Source organism: Zonotrichia albicollis, chromosome 2 (genome assembly GCF_047830755.1).
Source record: "Zonotrichia albicollis isolate bZonAlb1 chromosome 2, bZonAlb1.hap1, whole genome shotgun sequence".
Classification (NCBI taxonomy): domain Eukaryota; kingdom Metazoa; phylum Chordata; class Aves; order Passeriformes; family Passerellidae; genus Zonotrichia; species Zonotrichia albicollis.
Genome location: NC_133820.1, coordinates 56,929,977 through 56,954,507, shown reverse-complemented (window position 1 = coordinate 56,954,507; position 24,531 = coordinate 56,929,977). Strand labels below are relative to the sequence as shown.

Below are 24,531 nucleotides of genomic sequence, written 5' to 3'. Positions count from 1 at the left end.
GCTGTCCCTGCTGTTAAAATTTATCATCCACTAATAAGAGTATTAGAAAACCTCAAAATTGAGCATTTGCAGAAAATTAACATTATGAGTAATTTTTCTTATCCTTTTAAGAGAAGAGGCAGCATAAGCTAGTGTTTTCCAACCATGCAAACCAGCTCCAAGATGCCACAATGAAAAGGTAAAAATAAAAGACAGGTACTACAAAATACTGCTACGAGAAAATTCTAAACAAAATGTTACTCTTTCACCTGAATTAGGACGAGGTTTGCAGTAAAAGTAACTCACCCGTGCCATACTACAAAACTAGATTACTACCTTGACAGAAGAGTAATAAGTTCATCCAGTGTTCTATCTGCAGCTTCTGTAACTTTGTCTTTTTTATGCTTTACTTTCAACTCCAAGTATTCCAGCACCTATTTTGTTCAGTACGAATAAACATGCATTATTTCATTATTATTTTATTATTGTCACAATACTATTACTACTACTTTTAAAATTCAGAACAGAAGCAATGAAGAGTAAGACACTGATGGATACCCCAGCAGACAGAGTTACATTAAACCACTTATAGCTCATTACAACTCTCTTGTTTTCTCTAACTTGGAGTCAGCTGGCACTGTTTGAATCCCCCACTGAAGCTTTTATGTTTAGGAAGAAACACATAGCTCTTGGGCCCAATGTCTCACTGTCCTTACCTGACCTTCAAATCTGCACCATATACAGATAACAGCATGCTGAGATTTCTACTGTTTTTTAAAACTCATTGTGAGCATAAAGGGAAAATTTAAAAAAAATTCTTCCTCTGGCCAAACATCAGTTTGTTACAGTTACATTGAATGAAGAGACTATTGCACTAAAGTGCAATACTGCTTTGGCAATTTCTCAGTCTTTGTTGAAAACCTGTTGCAAGACCACAGTCTTGGTATTATAATATAATACCCATGGGTTATTATATTATAGCTGCTGAAATGGGAAGTTTTTACAATACGCCACCAGTGTATGAATTAGGAATTCAACACAGCTTTGCTTAACAGAAAGACTGGCCATTAGAAAGGTAAGAGAAAACAGGCCTCACTGACACTTCCCACCACATTTACTAGAACTAAGTTTTTGAAACATTAAATACTTCTACACTGTGTATCTTACAAGTAAAATGCAAACAGATGACAGAGAACTGCAAGCTTTTCTGCAGCACATTCCAACATTTAAGAAGAGCTGAAGTTTAAATAAATTAATTATCATTGATAAAATTTAAAAGCTAATTAATAAAACCTATTAACAACATAGCTGGTGTTCTAGGATTCTTCCTATGTTTTATACTGTGCATGTAAATTGCTTGATTTACATTTTTCTGCATATTCTGTTGCATTTTTTACTTCTCCTGACCTCATAACATCTTTTCCACCTTTAAGTGCAGAAAGAGACCCACTAGAATTTAAAAGTCAGACTAGCTGCTAGAGTAAAAACAAAAGCTGAACTTTTCCCTGATCCAAGGAATCACAAACTTAGTACTTAAAGACTGGCTTGCATATGGTTCTGCTAAATGCATGTATTGACAATTAACTTTGAATTACGCACAGGCTTGTGTACTCCTCTGCAGACTACTTCTCAGACTGTAACCTGGACTTTAAGGCTGTGTAGTCACAGAAACAACATGGAACAGTTAAAGACAAAAGAGGTAACAAAAAAAAGGCAGGAAAAGCAAATTTCAATGATGCATTAATATGTGACTACCCACAACAAAAAACTCCAGTTTAGGAGAGGACTGATTATTTAATGATTTATTTAACTAAATTTCACCCACCTTGCTTGCATCATGGAAGTGGCCAAGATTACTAACAGCTATGCCCAAAGCTTCATCAATATCTGGCCCAGTGTTGTTCTCCTGAGGAAAAGTTTGCCAATGAACACAAAAGTTGCTTGCACAACTAAAAGACAAGAAGGTCTACAACCATTTGCCATTCTGACAGAGGCATTTGATGTGGATGACTGATGAGCTATGTGAAGACTGAGCAGCTCCATAATGGCCATCAGACACAAAATACTTGGCTCACCTGAATTTCACTGAGAACATTTCCACTGTAGTATTTTTGAAACAGAGCTAAATTTGTTTCTTAAAACAATTTCATTGCATACCCACATACAAAAACGAAATTAAAACAGTAGATGAAAAAAAAAAGGCAAAACAAAGTTACTAATACAGAGAAAAGAAAACATGGGAGATAGAAGAATGGGAATACTGCAGCCTAGAACAAAACTAAAATATTCAGGAATACCACTTGGAGAAAACCCCTCAAAAATCACAGCTAGTTTCCAGTAGTTTGCCGATACAAGGAAACCATTTTCAAACTTTAACAGGCACTGTAACAAAACTACCAAAGAAATCACATCAGACATTTGCAAGGTCAGTGTACAGGACAACCTCCACAGAAGAAAACACGACTGGCAGTGGATATACAGTTCCTCTACATTTTAAAACATCCACAACTTATGTTTTCTGGTCTAAAACCTCACAAACCTATTCAGAAAGATGAGGTTAGGAAATTTAACAGAACGTAAAGAGGTCCATTTGTCCACCAACCTTGTTGCCCTGAATTACTGTTTTAAGGATGTGAACACGAGCCTTGCAGATGCCTCAAATTTAAAAACAAATAAAGAAGTCCCCAACTCAAATGTTGTGAAGCCTGGGGTATCTTTTAAGAAAAGCTAAATTCAAAACACATAATTTCACAGCAGCTGGATAGACCTAACTGTCTTCAGCTATGATCTCACTGGGGAGTCTGAGCTGCACTCATTTTGTCAAGTTATCTTATGAACACTGTAGCTGCACATCCCTATGGTAAGACAGAACAGGAACAAGAAACTGTTAAGGGTGCAGAGTTTTTTGTTTTACAAAGTGCACTATTAACTATGCATATACCAAACCAAGCGAGAATATAAGGAAATTCCATGTTAACACACCATGTCAGATGATGGAGCTAGAGGTGATCCACCACTCAGCCCACCATTGGAAGAAAATGGGTACTGAACATTTTTCTCTTTGATATTGTGACTGAAGGGCCTGCAAACAAAAAAATTGTAAAGAAAGGACCTATGCATTTTAAATAAAGTACCAAACGTCCTACAAATACTTCACAAGAGTATTTCAAAATCTGTCATTAAATACATATACAGACCTATTTATGTAACAAATAAATTCACACATATTACAGATAGCCCATTAAAAAAATATCTCCTTTTTACTACAATCCCCTTAAATGCAGCTATTTTTCATTTGACAATTTTGGCAAGGCTGAACAAAACCTTAGCAGCTGGTAGTGATTCTTATCCTCAGTGAGAGTAAATGCATGACTATTAATATTCCAGGATTCATTTTTCATTTGTTACTGTTAAAATCTTTAGAATACATAACCAATGACACCAAAACCATTTACTGGCAACCTGTTAGGAAGGCTCTTAAGTTTTATTGTATGATTACCTCAGCTGCTCTGCTGCATCAGCTAACAAGACTCCCACAAAAGCAGTCTGCATAAACCAGCCTTATTCCAGGAAGGAAGCCTTGTGTTGTTCTTCCTGGGCTCAGTTTGCTGCATCTGACCAATGGTGAGAGCATTGGGAGAACACTGCTGCAGAGACTGATGGCCACATGTGAAATCTTTCACTTTGGGCAAAGCTAGCAGTGCGTGTTACATGCACAAAACTCAGAAGACAAATTTTCTACATCTCCCTTTCAGAACAGGTTCCTTATGCAAGATACCTGAAAGTATTTTCTGGGACTCTTTATTTGCATGAACATCAATCTCCACAGCAATAACACTGCAGAGGGAAGATAGCCACTTCAAGACTTCCCTCAGGTTCACACTGACTGGGCAAATGAACAAGTGAATGTACTTTAGATTTGACAAGACCACAGAATATTGCTGGCATAATCTTCATATGGCTGTGACTGGTTATTGAAACAGAAGGGGCAATGGGATCAGCAGGTGTTGGGGGGAAGCAGGCAGAGTCCTTCCCACCACAGCCTGGCAGTTCAGCAGATCTCTCTCCCTCTGAACCCTTTATCAGCCATCTACCACAGTGCTTAAAACTCTCAGTTTCACACATTTTCAAGCCAAACCAATTTGTTTTTCACTGCCTCTCAATGAAATGATACTTGTACTCAATGTGTTCCCACAGTATCAGATACTCATACCAACAACATTAGCGAAGTTTAAAGAACACACTAAAAAAGTCAGCTCAAGGAAAATGTCTGGAATCACTTACTTGGTCAAATCTTCCCCCAGGCTGGCATTTAAAGACATGGAAAGATTTAATAAAGGTTTACCTTGCTTGTCTTTCCAAGCTGCTGCCACACAGCCCAAATTTAAAGTCCATTTTGTTCTAAATTCAGGGGGGAAAGGAAAACAAGTTAAACCATAGGCTTACAGCCAAATCCCAGGGAAAGGTATTCTATAAACTTGTGTTCGCCTTCAGTATCCACCCCTGCCCACCATTTCAATTAGACCAAGCTTCAAAGTAAGTGCTGTCGAATTGTACAAGGGGAGGTCCAAGGAAAGAGCTCCAAAGTGGAACATCTGTAGCCATCAGTGCACCTTTGTGATAAATAAAAAGTGTTCAGGTAAAAGGAATCCCGACTTCCTGTTTGCAATCAGTATTTTCCCCATTATTATGCAAAACTCCTAACATACTGGATTCCTGAACCAGATTCTACAATGTACCTTTTCAACAAGGCCTAATCTCAGGGTTTAAATGCCAAAGATCTGACTCGTTTGAATTTTGCAATAAATACTAAACCTGAATTTCGTAAGAGGAAAAAAAGGCATTTCATGTTTGTCCAAAATATAAGTTTTAATGAAACAATGGCAATAACATGTCATAACACACAAGAATCATGCACAAGGCATTTTTTTTTAAGATGCAGAAGCAGAAAACCTCAAAACTTACAGAATACTGGGCAAAGTGTTTTTTTTTAGTATCTTTTAAATCTTTATGTACAGAAAATGTACATATTAATGAGTTGCTTTCTTGCACACTCTGTGCACACAAGAGGGTGGAACAGATCTGGCAACAAGGGGTACTAATGAGAATTGTAAAAAACAAACCTTCCTAAACCCAGGCTCTGAACAGCTGACATGCACTGCACAGCAACACTGTGTAATGAGAAATGCTAACAAGCACCTGCTGGGGAGGTAGGTGGTCACAAAGCACAGCCCCTGAACTCAGAGGAGGCCTGAGCCTGCTTTAATCACTCCCAATGAAAACTCACAAGCTCCTATAAAATTGCTACTTCACACCACCACAGTGACTACTGAACTGAAAGCTTTAGATGAACTTACTTCTGCAGAAGAGAAACAAAACAAATCAGTGTCTTCATCCTTCCCATCACTGTGCAACACTGTAAAAGCAAGCACAGAAAATCCCATTCCTGTAGGGCATCCTAATCCATAAGACAATAGGAATACACCATCACCAGTGTAGTCTTCTAAATAGTATTCAGCAAGTCAACAGGAATTAGAATCCTGACTTTTTTAAATAAGGGAATTTAAGAGCTAGGAATAGAAATCCAGATGGATAGATATAAAACTTAGCTGAGAATTACAAAGACTTACTCGTGTTTACCAATTAGGGCATTATCTCTTACCTTTAGCTATATATGCTGTTACTACATTCAGTTCAGGACAACCATACGAAAGGAAAAAAGGCAAAAAAACCCACACCTTCAAAGAGCATAGTTAAGTACCAGAAAAAACATTGCTTCATGAACACCCATAAATACTATGCATCCCATACAATTTTTCAACTCTTGGAAAAAAGTTACTCATGCAGAAAAACCCAAAAAAATGAGGTTTCTTTTAGAACAAACTTGACAATCACTTCATCAAGAAAAGGAGCTGGAGAGGAATCAAAAGGAATTGATTGTTCTTGCTAACTACTGAAAAATAGAAAATAAACAATGTGCTAATCAAATCCAGCAGCTCATCTACTGTCCTTAACAGGTCATATAAAATAAAAATTAACAGTGAGCTGTGCACACAATAAAACTGCTGGAAATAAAAAGATCCCAAAGCCTTCCTTACCTTCTGCACTGATGGTTTTTGACATATGACACAAATCACCATTTCTCTGATATGGCTCTGTAAAATGCTCTTCTAGTAGCTTAGGACACTGCCTTTAGAGGTAAAAGTAAAGATTTAGGATCATCAAGAATATTAGTAAGAAATTAATTCTGACTTCCAGCTCTTTCAGAGCGAAGCTCATCCACTTTTACCAAATGACTTTAGGAAGAAGCTACAATTAACAAAACACACCACAAAAAATTTGTTACCCTCTCTTAACTAGGGAAGTACTTTAGCTCTGGGACACTGAATTGATCATAAAAAAAGGTGATACTACAGCTGCTACGCATGCAGTATTTCAGGTAACTAGAACCAGCACAAATAAATTGTTATGCAATCACTTTAATTCAGATTCATTATAGTTATTTAAAAACTACTGAATAAACCAACAGAGCTAATTTGTAAAAAATACACACAGACCAGTATCACACAGTATCAGACACCATATCAAACTGCATTAAAACTGTCTCTTTCCATGAACCTACTCCAAATACGGAAACTTCACACAAACGGAGTATTTTACTCACATACATAACACAGAAAAACAGTCTCACAACACTGCAGAACACAAACTTTCTACATTTTCTCAATTCTATTTCCTGGTAACTGCGCTGTCAGAGCTTAAAAATATTAAAGCCACCATCTCGAAATCCACATACCTCACACCTTTCATTCGACTTCTGGGAAGCTCTCCATTACTATCACCCAACAAGGAGAACTCTCCCATTCCACTCATGGCGCCTAATATTTAACAAAAAAAAAAAAAAAAAAAAAAAAAAAAAAAAAGGAGACAAATTACTTTCAACACATCATCACTCGAGCCAACACTATAGGTCCACATAAATTTTGCTAAGAGCAAAATGGAAGTGATAGACACAGAAATCATATCATATACACCTATGTTGTACTGGATTCTTACACACCTATTTCGCCCTTGAAGAGCAAATCTAAATGGAACAGACCAGCAGCCTGCCCTGCACTGCTCAGCTGCTCCACCCCGACCCACCTACCACTGCTGGGCACCGCAGGAAGCTCACAACTCCCACTAATGCTAGATACCATAAGAAGCTCCCAAGCTTCCACCACTGCTGCCCTCCCACCTCCCTCCTGAGCGCGCACCCTCAAAGGATGGTTACTCCTTACTGCAGTTCTCCCCATACTCGCTCCCTGCCTGCAATCCACCCCCGTACGGACCCCGACTCCCATCCCTGGGCACTGCTGCCGCCCGCACCTTCCGTGGTTTCTGTGGCGGTAGTTTTGGGTCCCGGCCCCACAGGAGCGCTCTCTCTCGCTCTCTGTCCCCGCGGCGCTGCGGGCGGGCTCAGAGACGGGCTCAGGGACGCGCGGCCGCCGCTCGCGCACCGCGCCCACTCCCCGCGCCACCGCGCCGAGCCCCTCGCGCGCCAAAATGGCGGCCGGCCCGTGGCGCCTCTCGAGGCGGCCGCAGCCAATCGCGGGCGGGCGCGAGGGGCGGGGCGGGCGCGCGCGGCCGGGTCACTCCGCCATCGTGCCCCATGGCGGAGACCCTGCTCCGGGCGGAGCGTAGTTCCTGCGGGCCGGGGTGGGATAACGCCTGCTGTTCGCTCGCTACCCCAGCCAGCAGCGAGATCGGGGACAACATCGGGAGAGTGGGAGGTAGAAACTCGTGGGTTGAGGTTAAGGCAGTGTAATAGAGAAAGCAAATACTACGCGCATAAGCAAAACAAAACAAGGGATTAATTTATTGCTTCTCGTGGGCAGGCAGTTGTTCAGCTATCCTCAGGAGAGCAGGGACCCACCACGTACAATGGTAACTTGGGAAGACAAAAGCCATCACTCCAAACATCCTGCATTCCTTTCTTTCCCTGCTTTGTACACTGAGCATGATGTCAGATGGTCTGGAATGTCCCTTTGGTCAGTCGGGGTCACCTGTCCTGGCTGTGTCCCCTGTCCTGGCTGTGTGCCCTCCCAGCCTCTGATGCGCCTACAGCTTCCTCACCAGTTCAAAGCCTGACAATATAAAAGCAGAAAAGGCCTTGGTTCTGTGTAAGCCCTGCTAAGCAATTTCAAAACCGTCTCTATTATCAGCACAAATCCGAACCACAGCCCTATACCGCTGTTACTACACCAGCCAAAACCAGAACACTAGATTATAAGCCATTAAGTCCTTGCTTTGGGGTTACTTTATTCTACATGCATTCTCTTTACTTGCAGAAGAAGCAAGATATGTTTGTGCAGTGTTTTGCTACTCATGTTTTGGTTGTCACAAAGGCAGCATGAAGCTGTCCAGCTATCTGTTTAATCACCTCTAGTGCAATATAATTAAGTTTTAACATTCAAGATACATTGATTTTCCTCTGCTGATGTCCAGGTGTTAACATGATAAGTGTCTTGTTAGAATAGCCCTGTTAAGGTTTTGGGCTTGACATGCTCAGGGGAAGATGACCAAAAGCTTGTCAAGGCTACCAAAACTTATCAAGAAGGACATACCACTGATAGTGGGCACAGGGGATGCTGAAACACCAACCTTACTCAAGGTTTTCTTAATAACAGGGTGTACTGCAGTTGCTGTGGCCAAGGCAAACAGTATTTGTATGGAAAAGAGCCAGAAGAGGAGAGGCTACGTTCCTGTGTGCTGAAAGGACAGGAGAAGAATTTCAGGAGTAATGAGGAAGAAAGCATGAAGAAAGGAGCAATGAAGTGCAAAAATTACACAATTCTATGGAGTAGGGCCTCATCCATTTTTTGGTAAAACACCCAAATCAAACAAGTTTGCATGGGTTTTTTTTAAATCTACACTTGAATGAGCCTGATCTGTGTGTGTAGGGTAGAACTTTTGAGAAGTTATCCTCAAACTCATTTCCCTTCTAAATAATTTCACTCAGATGGGAAGAAATTATTCATCTCTGTCTGTGTTACCCATAAGAACTAAAGCCCCTTCTCCTGCTCTGTGAATACCAGTCTTTCTGGTTCTCCCTTCACTTTTTGCAATGAAGCTAAAATCTCAGGTGTTTTCTCAACATGTATTAGATTTGGAAATTTCTTCCTCTGCTTCCAAGGTGAGAGCAGGCTTACAAACTCAAAATTTTGTTTTTATCTTTCTTATTATGTGCTAATTCCCATTTCAAATCTAACTCACAGTTTCTTAAGATCATAATGAGTAACAGCTGAGGAGTAAAATGTAGGATTGGTGATGGCAGACCTGCTGTGGATGTAGCAAAGAAAGGGAAATGATAGGAAGGTTGGCTTTATTAGAGGTCTGAATGCAATGTTAAAGCAGCAGAACATGATTATCTGAAAAACAGTGTAACTAGCTGTAAGAAGCCTAATTAGCCTAATTAGCTCTTTGGTGGGAAATCAGTTTATTCTTGCATATATTTTAGTTAAGTGAACAATAGCAACACATTCCAAAGTATTAGTTTTCTTATTATTAATTGTGTAAAAATTTAAAAAAGCCACAGTTTCACATTCTGCTCTCCATGTCTTTACAGAGAATTATAAAGACGTGCTGGTTATGTATCATGTATATATTGGGGTTTTATAGCTCTGTCGGCCTGTATCTGAAAGAATAAGTGAACGTACACATTGTCTCTAAAGTTTTGCGCTCACACCACTCTGAAAATCTGAAGAGAAAACGGGCGGTTCGGTTAATCATTCCTACAAGAGCAGTAATTATCCTGGAAGGAAGGCACACCTTGTGCCTGTGCACAGAGGGCACCCCCGATGTCCCTTAGCTTTCGTCGGTGCTGCTGGAGCGGAGGCCGGTGTGTCGCGGCGGGTCCCCACGAGGTGGCAGCATGGGCTAACGCTGCCCGCGCCGCCCGCCTCTCGCTCGACGGCCATCGAGGGGTGCTGCTGGACGGACTGACGGCCTGGGGGCGAACTCTGCAGCTGTATTCTAAAGTCATACTCAAATGCAGCTTGAAAACATAGGTCACGACGGCCCCATGTAGCGCTTCAGGCTGGGGAAGGCTGTGCTGGGAAGCTTCCCGGTGGAAAAGGACCTGGGGGTGCTGGCCAACAGCAGCTGAACATGATCCAGAGTGTGCCCAGGTGGCCCAGAAGGCCGATGGCATCCTGGCCTGGCTCAGCCAGGTGTGGCCAGCAGGGGCAGGGCAGGGACCGTCCCCCTGTACCCAGCACTGCTGAGGCCACAGCTCCAATCCTGTGCTCAGTTCTGGGCCCCTCAGTGCCAGAGAGACATTGAGGGGCTGGAGCGTGTCCAGGGAAGGGCAACGGAGCTGGGGAAGGGTCTGGGGCACAAGTGCTGTGAGGGGCAGCTGAGGGAGCTGGGGGCGCTCAGCCTGGAGAAAAGGAGGCTCAGGGGGACCTCAGCACTCTCTGCAGCTGCCTGACAGGAGGGTGCAGCCAGGTGGGGGTTGGTCTGTTCTCCCAGGCAACGAGTGACAGAACAAGAGAAGTGTGGTGGCATTGCGGCAGCGTCAAACCATGACAAGAACACAGCTTTAAGTTGCACTGGGGAGGTTGAGGTTGGGCATCAGGAAGCATTTCTGCATTGAAAGGGTGGTCAAACATTAGAACAAACTGCCCCAAGGAAGTGGTGGAGTCACCATTCCTAGAAGTGGAGACTGGATGTGTCATAGTGCTGTGGTCTTGTCGACAAGGTGTTGATTAGTCTGAGGTTGAAGTCAGTGATGTCCTTTCCAACCTAAATGATTCTATGATTCTATTCTGGTTTTATGTTTTCTTTATAATCTTTCCAGCCATCTGTTATTTCTTCAAATGCATAATTGCATCTTCCTTTCTCATTGTCTGTATCTTGCCTTTTCTCAGCAATAATTTCTGCTTTCAACATTTAATTACTAAATGCACTAAAACTGCCCAGTTTTAATTTTTTTTATGGTATGATTTAGATGACAGATTCTGCAAATGTGTATCTTGGTTATTTGGTATGTAATTGCTATTAGATTTTTTTCCTGTTCTGTGGCTGTGTGATTAAGTGCTAAGAAGAAACAAAATTTTCCCCTAGATGCTGTGTGACAGGTTCCATGTGTGTTTGCAAAAGGAAGGATACCTGTTACATTACTGCAGGCAGGGCCAAATGACACAATTCAGTAAAGTTTGTAGGTAGGGGTTGTGCAGGTGTACTGGAAGTATGGTTTCTTTAATTGTGTAGCATTAACAACTGAAGGCTTACACATTAGACAAGTAACTTAAAAATGTTGTGGTGGCCTAACACAGAGACACTGATAGCTGAGGGAAATGCACTTAATGTTAACACCTGGCTCATAGTACTTATAATTGCCCTTCTGAAGTATCACAGATTTAAGTAATTTATACTGTGAAAGAGATCTGACTTTTCATGATCATTCGATTTTTTGTTGGCTATATGTACATTTGTGATTTCTAGATCTACTCAACGTGCAAAATTTCTGCTCTAACAGTACAGCTGGTATTTTCTTCTGTGATGTTTATAGGATAATAAATAGTTAATTTTTACAGCTCTAGTATCTGGCAGCAGTCACTCAAATAAAATGTAAGAGTTATGACTTACTTATGTTCATTTACTACATTGCTATTATCACTGTGCCTAAAATTACTTTTTATGACCAGTTAGTGTTGATCTAAACCTGTGCTGTTGCTGAAAGCGTTGGTCTTGCATTTTCTTGTCCCAGCTGTGTGTTCACCCTTTCCTAGTGTTACCACTGGTGTTTCTGGCACCATACTGGATGGATTACTGAGCTGGTTGTATAGATTGTTGTTCAGTAACCATTTAGTTCCCTCATAATTCATACCAAGAGCCTTGGAGCCTTGCACTTAACCATGCAGTCAGTGGCTGTTCTTCCTTGGGCTTCGTAGTACCACTGCCCAAAAACCACTTAGTAGTGGTGCTTATATTCAGGAGCTATTTTTTATCTAATTTTCTGTGAATGAAATTAATTGCAGGGTATGCCAGATAGGTTTTACTCATGCATCCTGTTGGTTAAAACTAAAACTGTCTGTAAGTGTAACAGTGGACAGTTTGGTCCCAGGTACTTCTGTGGCACTGGTGCTGAAATAACACTGCTCCTTTTCTCTAGAGAATCTTACTGTGTCTGAAACACAGTGGAGGAAATCTGCTGAATCTGTCTTCAGATATATTTATAGTAAAAATATGACAAAATTCAGAAGGATAAGAGTGTTTAATTTAAAATGTTACTGTGATTTTTACCACACTATTAGTGCCTGAATCAAGCAGCCAGACATGGAATGGTGAGTTAGCCTGGTCCGTTCTACTCAGCTGCTGGGTCTTGTCGCTTGACAGAGCTGAGGCTGCTGAAGCTCCCTCTCTCTAGGTCCAGCCAGTAGTGAGGTTTGAGTGTGTATTCCCAATTTTGATTTATTATTGAAAAGACTACAATGTACCTTGATCACACAGTATAAGTAGGGATATCTGGAAAGAAAGAATTGTTAAACAAGCAATAAGTCTTTTTCTGACCTCAGCTTTGCATCTCTGAAACTCAGTGTGTCTGTAGCAAGGCACAGACTTGGGTCCCATTACACAAATGAATATCGAGTAGAGAGATTGCTGTATCCTGTGGGATCTGACTGAAGCCTCTGTGTGGGCACTGAAGTTGGTTTGGGGGTCTTTCAATTGCATTTGTTTGTATGGAAAGGTATAAAAGATGTTAAAATCTTTCTGCAGATCAGCCTTTGTCAGGCTCATTGAAGATGAAATTCTGTCTCTAGGCAAACCAAGCTTTCTCTTTTGTTCATAAAATCTTTAAGAAACTTGGTTTCACAGCAAAAATGCCATCTGGTCCTATGATAAAGAGTCCTGCTAACAAATTATGTTTTCTTGTTAAGAAACTAATTTATTAGAAGATCTTTTGGAATTGCCCATGCAAAATGAAAGTGAAAAGATCAGTGGTATTTTTTCAGTGCCTGTACACAAGGTTTTAGCAGTTAAAGGTGTAAATATGCAATGATATTTCCTTGACAGCAGATTGTTGCAAATATTTACCATGTGCATCTGTATAAATTTCTCAGCATCCCCCTGTGCTGCTCATGTGTGATGTCCCTTACTGGACCTCCCCATAAGACAAAGCCATTAGATTTTTTGTCTTTTATAATCAACACATAGAAAATTGTTGATGTCTTAAGAAGGCATTTAGAGGATTTACAGTTAAAATTCTTCATAGTGCACTGAAAATGGGTAGTGATGAGGGAAGAGTATGGATTATTTCTATGGTTAAGGGTTTATCTGATGGTCTAAGAGCTTGACTACTGAAATCATTGAAATGACAGTTTAATACCATATTCCTCCACTAACTCCTTGCTGGACCTTGAGCTAGCTAGTTAGTTGATCATCATTTCCCCTTGCTTATTTTGGTTTCTTTGTGGTGTTCCTCCAAAAGCATAGACAAAGGAGTTGGATGGCTGTTAGAATGACAAATACCACATAGCACTGGTTCTGAATTCTGTTGCTTTACTGATGAAAGCAATGTTGTTAAGAAAGAGCAGGATTTACCACCCTGTGGCACATCCATTCCGATCCCTGTCATTGTAATTACTATCAAATTAATTCTGGTCATTCTAGGAAAGATAAAATATTTTTCTAGAAGGTACTTTGTGTCTTAAGGTTTTTGTGTTATTCATGCATAATAAAAATAAACAAAATCAATGATAAATGGAGAATCTGAATTTAAAATGACTGCTAAGCAAGTGGAGCACATCCTCAGGACTGTGAGTGTTTTACTTTTCAATCTACACAAGGCAGAATATTAAATATCCAAGAAACAATATGTTTGTGGTCCCAGAGAAACAGGATTATATGCGTCTTATGTATATGTGTCTTATGTTCCCAGAAATTATCTTTGTATTGTTCAGTTTTTGGGGTGCACATCTGCTGTTTGACAGAGTATAAAGCATTGCTGTTATTTATGAAGCACATTAATATGCCCAGAGCTTTTGTGCAATTAAAAAAAAAAGAAAAAAAGAAGAAGAGATGTATTTTAAATTTCACTTCCTTTAAAAATGCAAGAAAATGAAACTATTTTTTGTTTATTTTGGCTGGTGTAGCTGTTTGGCTTCATCTTTCATTATTTTTGCTGGAATAATAATTGAAATGTGTGGTTAATAACTTCAATTGGTGTAAAAGCTATCTTTTAGTACATTCATATAATGCTGAGCATAAAATTGAAGTTGATAATTATACATGAGGAAAAATTACTTCAAATCACAGGAGTATTCACTTTTTTCCTTTGTATTTGAAGGTAAGAATTACCTGTGAATGATTAGAAATACACAGAGATTTCTGTAGAAAAAAGCATCCATGGACTGTAACTCTTAGGATGGCTATTGCTGAAGAATGGAGTATAGGACAGAGTATTCTGTAAGAACTTGGGCAGCCATGGCTGTTCATTTCTTCTAAGTAATGTAAGAACTAGAAGGCACTTGATGAAATGATAAAATGACAGACCTTAAGCAAAAATCACTTTTGAAAACAATCCATAATTAAACATTAAAAAACTACTTCATACAGAATTATAAATGTATTAAGATATGATCAGTCAATTTTATGGTCCATGAATTAGAAAGGATGGTGCACACATGATAGATTGTAATTCTGTTAGTCTCTCAGTGCTCACAGCAAAAGAGTTTACTGAGGGAAGCACCATTCCATAATGGTCTATTTTTATGTGTTTGCTCTAAACACCCACTTACAGCCACAGTCAGAGATAAGGCTACTTTTCTTTAATTTTCTCTTTGTATGCACCAATTTGCTTGTATTTCCATGCTAATAAGTTATTATCCCAAGAATCTAATAAAGGTCTAGTACAAAAAGTTAATATTACTGAGTGGTACCGTGATTTAGGAGAACTAAATTCAGCCATAGCACAAGATTATTAAGTATAGATACAATAAAATTTTAAAACACATATACTTATTTCAGGTGTGTGATTAGTTTTTATACATGGTCTAAATGCACTTTTAACAAGTGCATTTGTGCATTTGTATTAGCAGTAATAAAGTAGTTAGATCATCTCTTTGTTATCATCACTGAAATACATTTTGAACTTTAGTGTATTCCATGGTTGGGTAAACATTCCAATTAACATATTGGCTAATACATTGACTTTAGCAAAAATGACACTGTGAGTTGAGAATGGGAAAAAGGTTTCTTCACATGAAGATATAATCCTTTCAATGTAAACTGACCACTTGGAATGCAGTGGGGAATCATCAAGAGCAGCTAAAGCCCAAGATTGTATTTCTTATGGTAGTTGTTCTAGCACCTTATTTCATTTAGACAAGACCTTGGTTTTTTTTGAATACTTAAAATGTGCCTCAGGTTTGTAGTATTTTAGAGAATATACAGAGAAAATTTATTACATATCCTTAATCAAAAACTTGAGTATTTTCCAGTGTCTGTTTTCTGTGAAGGAAACGCTTTGCTGGATTCTCTTTCTGTGTTATTTTCTCCATTTTTTCAGTCACACTTGTCAGGCTGAAACAATGTGTGGAAGTTCTTCGCTGTAACTTGCCTGTGTTCCAGGAATCACTGGAGTTCTAAATGGAAAATGTGAAACCTGTTCTTCTAAACTGAACAGCATACACCGCCAGATTGGAGTGGTAGAGCAGTGGCTGGAACAAGGAGTAAAATAAATCCAAAGTTTTCAAGCAGACTTCAATTAAAATAATGGAAAATACTAGAATATAAGCAGAAATGCTAGAAATCCTTGAGTACATTTCCATGTATTTACAAAGCAGTGCTCAGTTACATTCCAGGCAAAGTTGATCACTTTATCCCTGGTCAGTTGTTTTCAGTCCTTCCAAGCAGGTCATAGGTCTAAGAGTCCTGGACACATGTTTAGGAATTTAGGAATCCAGTTGTTTTCCTGGAGTTGCTGATAAGTTCAGGAAAGGGCCTAGACATTGGTTTGAAAGTGTAGTTTCATGTGTGGGTTTGTTGTTTTTTTTTTTCCAGGTGCTTTTTAAAACCATCCATCTCAGATGTGGTTCTGTGTGGAGTTTGCAGCTGAGGAATGCCATTAGGTAAGACAGGTTGTTTCAGCAGCCTCTGGATTTAGGCTTGAGGCAGATTACTTGAGAATGTAGAAAAGCAATATGGTGTTTGCAAAAGTGTAGGTGGGAAGAAGGGACTTAAAAAGAGAAAGCTTGACAAAAAGTGTACTCATCCATGCCCAAAATAGTCTTCTGAAACTATTATGTGGTTGTACTTACCTTATTTTTTGTGTTTTGCTGATGTAGCCATAGAAGCTCTTCCAAGGACTAATAAAACCCCCTAAGCTGCAAGAGTTCTTGAGGCTCATAACAGCATCGTGTTTTTCAGGCTTCCTGTGGTATTATTTAAAGGTACAGCTTCAAAAGGAGTTCCAAACATATACAGAATACTGCTAAGCTAAGGTTGCTCTCCATTACAGTTATTTTGGTAAGGCTGGGAAGAAATGAAGTTGGCAAAATGTCAGTATGACTTCACAGAGGTAACTTAGAGAGACCAGCTGAGATTGGGACATCTGCCTTACAACCTGTCATTGATACGAATTCCGCCCAGATGATTTAGCTGTTTAATAATATGTCTGGTTGAGTTTTCTCTCCAACCTGTACAAGTTCTTTTGCATTCTGTCTGTGCACATTAGCCATGTCCTGAGTTTGGGAGTTATTGGTGCTTTCAAGCATGACTGAGAAAAGACCAAAGTGCAGTTGGTTACTACCAATGAAATTTTGAAGGAATATGCAGAAAGTGCTGAACATACCTGAAATCTCAGGAAAAAAGCACAAATATTTCATTTTATGCCTATGCACAACAGACTTTTCAAAGTCAAATTAATTCAACCCAAATGGTAAAATAATCTGACCACAAGGAGCACAGTTCTAGAATGTCTTTCTTTTTGCAGAGTAGATAAAAGAGCATTTTTCATGCTGCGGTATTAAAGAGACCATCTTTATGTTCCACAAGTCATGTGATTTTATCCACCCTGATGGCAGATTTCAGAATTATCTTTCTGGTATGAAAATTTACAGAACCTTATTTTTCATGTATTCACATTATAGCTTTATTAAAAAAAAGAGATGGGATTGTGATGCTATTACTGATTTCTATTCTTTAGAGTCTAAAATCCTATACTGTAAATTTATTTGCAATTTTCCGTAAATTGGATTAATATAACCACTATTCTAGAATCATTCAATTAAATTAATAACATTATCTGAAATTACATGTTAACTTTTTGCCAGGTTTTTCAAAGATAATAAAAATTAATTCAGTCAGCTTGGCTTTTCCTTATTTTCTTTGTTTCTTTGTCTAATTGTGTTTTCTGTTTGTAATTAATTATTCTAATTACTTGATAAAGATTTATGGCAAAGAATTAATTAAAAACTATGCACAAGAAAAGCTTGTTTGTGTTTTTCTAATAAGATATAGCATTTGCTTTCTCATGATTTAAGTGGCAGGTTATGCAAACATTTCTATTTCTGATCCTTCTAAGGCTTTTGTCTCTTGTCTGTTAAGTATTTTGTGGGGGAAAACATGATCATCAAGTCGGCAATCTGCCTAGGATTTCAAAATGGCATGAAAATAAATAATTACACACAATGAAAACATTTAGGATATTACATTGTGATCATTTCATGTCACTGGCAAACCCATTTCAGGAAGAAAAACAACATTACATAAAGTCTAGTGGTACAGTAAACAAGGGGATTTAAAGACTGATAGATATCACTGTCTGTTCTCTCCCTAGGGTAAAATATTGACTATAATACTTGAAAATTCCTTTTCCTTTTCCTTTTCCTTTTCCTTTTCCTTTTCCTTTTCCTTTTCCTTTTCCTTTTCCTTTTCCTTTTCCTTTTCCTTTTCCTTTTCCTTTTCCTTTTCCTTTTCCTTTTCCTTTTCCTTTTCCTTTTCCTTTTCCTTTTCCTTTTCCTTTTCCTTCCCTCCATGACAGAGAAATCTGCAGGTGTCTGATAAATACCATGGCTTTGGCAATCTGTAATAGCTGTTACTGGAACAGAGGACCTAATTACATAGAAGGATTTCCCTTCAAGATAACCTGAATTTGTAAACATCTTACCTTGCTCACCTACCTAATCATCAGGAGGAACAGAGCTGCTCAGTTCCAGATTCAAGGCTTGAGTAATAGGATGTCTTTGTAATATTAATCATTCTTTTCAGAATCCATATATATCTGTTATTCCCCTTTATTTATGTCTTTTATGCTTGCTCTTACTATAATTCTAATCTCATCTGAGCTACTGCTCAGAAGGCAAGTTTTACTTATGTGCTGCATCAAAGGAGAAAGTGAAATTGATCATTAAAAGACAAGGTGACCTAACTGAATGTAATTAATCTACTGTGTTTAAAATAGCCTAGATATGTCTGGCTTTCAGAAATATTACACTTCCCAAAGAGTGGTAGAAGACACTACCACTCATGCTCATGAAACAATTCCTATGCCCATATACATATGGAAACAGAAGTTTTTAGGAAGTTGTATTGAACTATATATTTATCTATAATCTTAAATATTTATCTTGACCTCTGATCTGACAAACTGGATCAACTTAATAAAAACCACACCTTGTAAACCTTTATAAACAATGTTCAAGAAATGTTGTTACATCTTTGACTTTTATCAGCCTTTGTGCTTGGAAACCCTTGGAGTCAGGAGAGCAACTTCCATCCATTTTCTAGTGTGAACCTGTTTTAATATAACCTGTTTTACTACACCTTGGCTTCTCCCATTTGGGAACTGCCTAATACTGAATGAGCGATACAGGATCTCTGCTTCACATTGCTCTTGCCCTGAATTAGTGGGAGTTCGGGCCAGTGAAAATAGACTGACTGAACGCATTTTGTCTTTGAAAAAAACAGAAGAACTCTAAGTTCTGTCAGTAAGGAGTCATGGAAAAAACACAGGTTATTCATAATGAAAAATTGCTTGCTCTAATTTGTGACATACAGATTTTATTTGTGGGGTGGATCTTGTGGGCTTTATCTTCAACAATACCATAGAAGATAAACAAAGATAAACAGGTACGCTATGTTCATGCAAGATGATACAGTTAGATTCACTTCAGAGAAAGACAGGAATTCTTTGGGGTGGAGTGCTTCGTGGTGCAATATGTTTTCGGGAAAGAGAAATGTTTTGCTGTGTAGAAGGAACATGTCCTCTCCTGCCTGTGCCATATCGCCTCTGTGATCCGCCTGCTTTCTGAGTGACAGACTTTTTCAGATGTTTTTCTGTTCCAAGACCATTAGTACTGCTTTCTTCCATCAGACATTGCATTGTGGATGTCTTCAAGTAAGATGTAAACTGGGCCTGTAAATATTCCATGAAAGATTTTACAATCGTGTAGTTTAGAAATCACAGAGTAAATGGGAGTACATAATGGTCTGTTACTGAACAGGGCAAGTGACATCTGAAAGATCCTTAATGTACTTTCTCTGTTTGGCAGGCCTCACTGCTCTATTATGTCAGTTTTTGGGGAAGCACATGAAGAAAAAGATGGCCTGGTTGGATAGAGTCCCAGGGAAAACTGGCAGACTTGTGAAGGGACAGGAAAGCACAGCTAATGAAAAGAAAATTAAAGGAATGAGAGCAACAGTGAGAATTTGTACTTTAGCTGAAGCAAAGACTAATTATGGTAAATATGATGGAGAAGTTCAAATGTTAAGGACAGATATACTCTTAGTGGGATAATTGATATTTGAGACTACTGCATGCCTTAAGAATATATTTTAAAAAGTCTCTTGGGAGCAATATTTGACCCTAGTTGAAAGCAAGGTATTGGACCATGACTTTTTAAGGTTTGTTCTCTACCTATTGACAATGATTTTTGGTAACTACCTGCAACATTTACCTGGAAAAGGCAAAAACTCAGAGTGCCATTTTATAAGAGTAGCTGTGCTGATCTTGGCTGGGATAGAGTTAAATTTCTTCACAGTATCTGGTGTGGGGCTGTGTTTTGGATTTATGCTGGACACAGTGTTGATAACACAGAGATGTTTTTGTTATTGCTGAGCAGGGCTTACACAGAGCCAAAACCTTTTCTATTCCTTGCCCCACCATACCAGAGAGAGGGCTGGGGGTGTGCAAGGAGTTGAGACAGGGCACAGCCAGGACAATTGACTCCAGCTGACCAAAAGGATGTCCCAGACCATGTGGTGTCATGCTCAGCAATAGAGTTAGGGGGCAAGGTTGGCCAGGGGGCAGCTGCTTCTTGGGAACTGGCAGGGCAATGGTCAGTTGGTGGTGGAAAACTGTTTTCATTTGCATCAGTTTTCTTTCTTGGGATTCACTTTTTTCTTTGTTATATTTTCCTCACAATTAGGATTGCTATTATTATTATTATTATTATTATTATTATTATTATTATTATTATTTCTTCTTAACTATTAAACTGTCTTTATCTGAACTCACACATTTTCTCATTTTCACCCTTCTGATTCTGTCCCCTATTCCACCTGCAGGGCAGAATGAGAGAGCATCTGGGTTAGTCCACATCAGCATCCTTACAGGATCAGACCTAAGATTGAACTAAGCCACTAAATCAGCATGACCAGATACCTCTCTGGAGAGCCTCTATGCAGCTGCATGCTCCATGGGGAGCAAAAAGGAAGAGTTACAGCACTGCTTCTCACTGCAGGGTTAAATCTCATGGTGATCACAGCAACATGGTGGGATAGATGTGTTGGAAGAGCAAGCTAGGAAGATAAGAAGGACGAGTGTAGGAATATGATGCACAAACCAGAACAAGTCCACAAAGGGGCATGTAGATGATTAAGCACTTGAAGCATCTTCCCTATGATCTTTCCTTCCTCATCTTTCCTTCCTCATCTTCCCTATGAGGAAAGGCTTAGAGAGTTAGAACTCTTTATCCTGGAGAAGACTCAGGGGTCCTAATCAGTGTTTATACCTCACGGGAGGGAAGAAAGAAGATGGAGCCAGAGTCTTCTCAGTGATATCCAGTGAGAGGACAAGAGGCAGTGGCACAAGTGGAAAAGTGGAGAATTATGTTTAAACGTAAGAAAAAGATTTCTAACTGTAAAAGGTGATCAAACATTGGAAAAGGTTGCCCAGAGACTTTAGAGTCTTCTTTCTTGAAGATATTCAAAACTCACCTGAGAACAACCTGTTCACTCTGCTTGGAACAGATATATGGAGAAGATTATCTCCACAAGTGCCTTCTAAGCTTTCTTAATCTGGGACTCTATCAAGTAGTGGTAAATAGTGGTGCATGTAGAAACATTGCAGGTACACATTACTCCTTTTCCTGGTTTGTCCTTTTAGCTTCTGCAATCAGTAGATCAAATATTAGTCATGTGTAATAGTCATAGATAGATCCTCCCTGAAATTTGTTTAATTATTTTAAATCTATTTATGCATATGATGTCTGTGGCATGTTGTGATAATGAATGCCACAATTTGATTATGCAAAACAATTAATGCAGCCAGAGCTATAAAATCAGGCTAGTGAATTCCCCAAAGCACAAAGTTCTTGGCATTGATACCGGTAGGAAGGTTGCAGGGGAGTCAGAGGGAGTGTGTGACTGTACAAACTAAACACTTACATCCCTGTAATATTCAGTGCCTTTTGTTTACAGCTGCACATCACTGAAAAAATCTTGTCTGCTGCTGTGTTTTCTTCACTTTGATCTTTCTGCTCCTTTCCCTTCACTGTCTTTGAAAGGCTTCTCTCTCATTTGTGTAATTTGCAGCTGCTAATGGAGCCATTTTCACTCAGTGCTCACCCTGTCTGAAGCACTAACAGGATTGCTTCTTGATGAAGGAGTTCTGACTCCAGATGACTTTCATGTGCTTTAAAGAAGATAGTCCAGCAAAGGAGGAGCTAGGGCTGTGGGAAAATAATGTTAGATGAACTTGCCTCTCTGCAACCATGATAAAGGCTTATTTCTAAAATAAGTTAATAGGTGAATTTCTAGAGATCTTTATATACACTTATCTATGACTATTTCAAACATCTCACATGTTTGAAAGCCTTTCTGTAAAGCCATGTGAGTTTAAACGAATACAGTGCAAAGTCTAGTATTAGAGTTTGTTTATACTTGGACAACACAATCTAATTCATGTACTGAGTTAAAGTCTTAGAAAACTACTCTTAAAGCTTTCCTCAAGCAATATAAGATGAATAACTAATGAATTTTCAATAATGTAAAAAATCTGCTTTTAAAAATGCTTGAAATGCCATTTAAATTATTAAAGCTGTTTTTTTACTGCTACAGTCACTACAATCACTACCAAAAAAACCGAAGCTTTGTAACTGGTCCTGATCCAGTTGAAATAAAGATTGTTTTTGTGTGAAAGAACCTGGTTAAGGATTACCTGGAGTTATATTGGATGAAATCCATATTGTTTTTTAAAACTAGCTATCATTATGGACTTTAATTTCTTGCATTTCTCTTCTCTAGTTTGGAACATTATTGTTTTGTTTTAACTTAATGTTCTAGGAAATACTCCAGTTCTTTTTGGGCAGTTTTTAAAATTACTTGAATTTTAGGAAAAAATTAGAAAAATAAGAAACAAAAGTGTGAAATAGAACAAGACAGAGAAATTGTGTTAGAGAGGCTGGATTATTAGTGCTTTCCATGCATTATGTGGGAGGAGCTATGGAAGGTAAATTTACTCATTTGGCCTCTAGCTTGGGCATGGCTTTATAGCCACAGCTCTTGTGCACCTATGTAGTTCAAGCAGTTTTGCTCTGCATTAAATGCTAGGTTTCCTGCCTGTCCCCACATGATTGTCATAGCTGTGTGTCTGTGGTGCCACAAGCTGTGCTGCAGGTGTGCTGCCCAGTCTGGGTCACTCCCACCCTTGTTGCACCCAGGTCTGCTTGTTCTGCTCACACTGAGGCCAGTGGAGAGAAAGGCAGAAGGGCCCAGGTGTGAGAATTCATGTGTGAGAGCCTCTGATGGAGCATGTGTTTCAAAGACTGCACTTCAACACTATTATAGTCCATTCAATGAAATGAAAATGTCCATGGAGGCAGCTTTGGAGAAAAAAGTTTAACTAGGATAAACTACAAAAGAGAGACTGTGATTAGGAATATTTCCTGTGAAAATTCTCCCCTGCGTTGCGCTGATAAGAGGGTGCGGTGCATGCACAGCAGCCAAAACCAGACAGAGAGGTGGTATAACCCAGCACCCTGCAGAGCCACAGCATTACCTTCACACACCTTTCTGCTTCCCCTGGCCCTCTGTGAGTCTGCGGATCTGTAAATTACAGGATGACAAGCGTGCAGGGAGCACAGCTTTCCCATGTGTGACAGGGTCTAAGCAGACGGATATTTTCAGCCTAAGAGATATGGGAGGGCTGCAGTCTGCTGTGTCTGTATGGAGAAGGACAAAAAGCATCTCTCAGCATCTCCACCAGGACAGCCTTCCCAAATGAGCAGGAGGGCTGGGCAGCTGTGTTGGAGGGTGGGGGGGAATGCACAGTCCCAACAACACTCTAGAACTGGCTGCCAGAGCTGCTGAGGCTTGCATAGGAGCTACAGAGAATGCTCTTAGAGTTCAGACCAGTGCCCTGCATACCCCAACAATATTACTGTGCACAAGGCCCTGGAGAAGACCTTTGTGAAGAAACAGGGAGGTAGAATAGGTTAGTAAGGACAAACATTGATAATTAAACCACTTTTTTATTTAATAGCTTTATTTTTACAAACTGAAAAAAGGCATTTCACTACATCTCTGTGGAGAAACAAAAGTCAGAATGTTTTGAAATGTTTGCCCCTTTGACAGCCTTTCCTGCCAGTTTAAATTCTGTTGAGTTGCTGTACACTGTGGCAGAGGGCTTGCAGCACTCAACTCATTGCAGGAGAGGCAATCAATGCAGAAGGGGATGGATTTTCATAAATGCACTCTCCCACTTACAAATACACATAAAAATGTAGCACAGCAGCTAGCAAAATCAAATAACATCTAATATAACGTTTTGCATGGATTTTTAATTTAAAAAAATAGGAAGAAGAAAATTACCTTTAATTTGAAATATCAAGCATGCAGATTTGAATGGGATAAGGAGACTATCACAGTTGCTGCCCAAAAAATCCAAAAGTTTTGGATTGCTTTATCGTGTTCTATTAAGAGGTTTCCTTAATTTCTATATCTCTGATATCCTTTTTTCATCTTACATAACTCTTCTGAAACTGTTTTGTTCATGGTGAAAAATGAATACAAGGATGAGAAAAGAAGGTTCTGGAAGAAAAGTAAATAAATAAAAGATTCAGTATAAATCCTTGTAATATCAGGCTGGCCACATTGAGTAGTAACTATGGAAGCATAAAGAAATTAATTCCAAATGGAGTAGCATACTTCTTATTGCATGAAGATGAAAAAGATCTTGAAATACTGAGTCTGCCAGAGGCTACCAGCCAGTCAGGAACTAACAACTGCCATTTAGAAATGTGAGCAATGCAGAAAGATACACAAAATGTTGTCAGATCAAGCCTC

The 24,531-nt window shown here is 39.3% G+C and overlaps 1 protein-coding gene across 1 annotated transcript in view; it reads right to left on the bottom strand.

Moving 5' to 3' along the window:
• The window catches only part of RNF17 (ring finger protein 17), a 41,425-nt gene extending 33,954 nt beyond the window's left edge, over positions 1-7,471 (bottom strand). The window contains exons 1-8 of the mRNA XM_074535207.1: positions 7,348-7,471; positions 6,776-6,857; positions 6,078-6,169; positions 5,337-5,395; positions 4,325-4,380; positions 2,962-3,061; positions 1,805-1,882; positions 316-413 (exon numbers count right to left, since the gene is read on the bottom strand). Of these exons, the coding sequence (XP_074391308.1) occupies positions 316-413; positions 1,805-1,882; positions 2,962-3,061; positions 4,325-4,380; positions 5,337-5,395; positions 6,078-6,169; positions 6,776-6,852 (560 nt within the window). The 5' untranslated portion in view covers positions 6,853-6,857; positions 7,348-7,471. The remainder of the gene's footprint in view (positions 1-315; positions 414-1,804; positions 1,883-2,961; positions 3,062-4,324; positions 4,381-5,336; positions 5,396-6,077; positions 6,170-6,775; positions 6,858-7,347) is intronic.
• Positions 7,472-24,531: the final 17,060 nt, after the last annotated feature.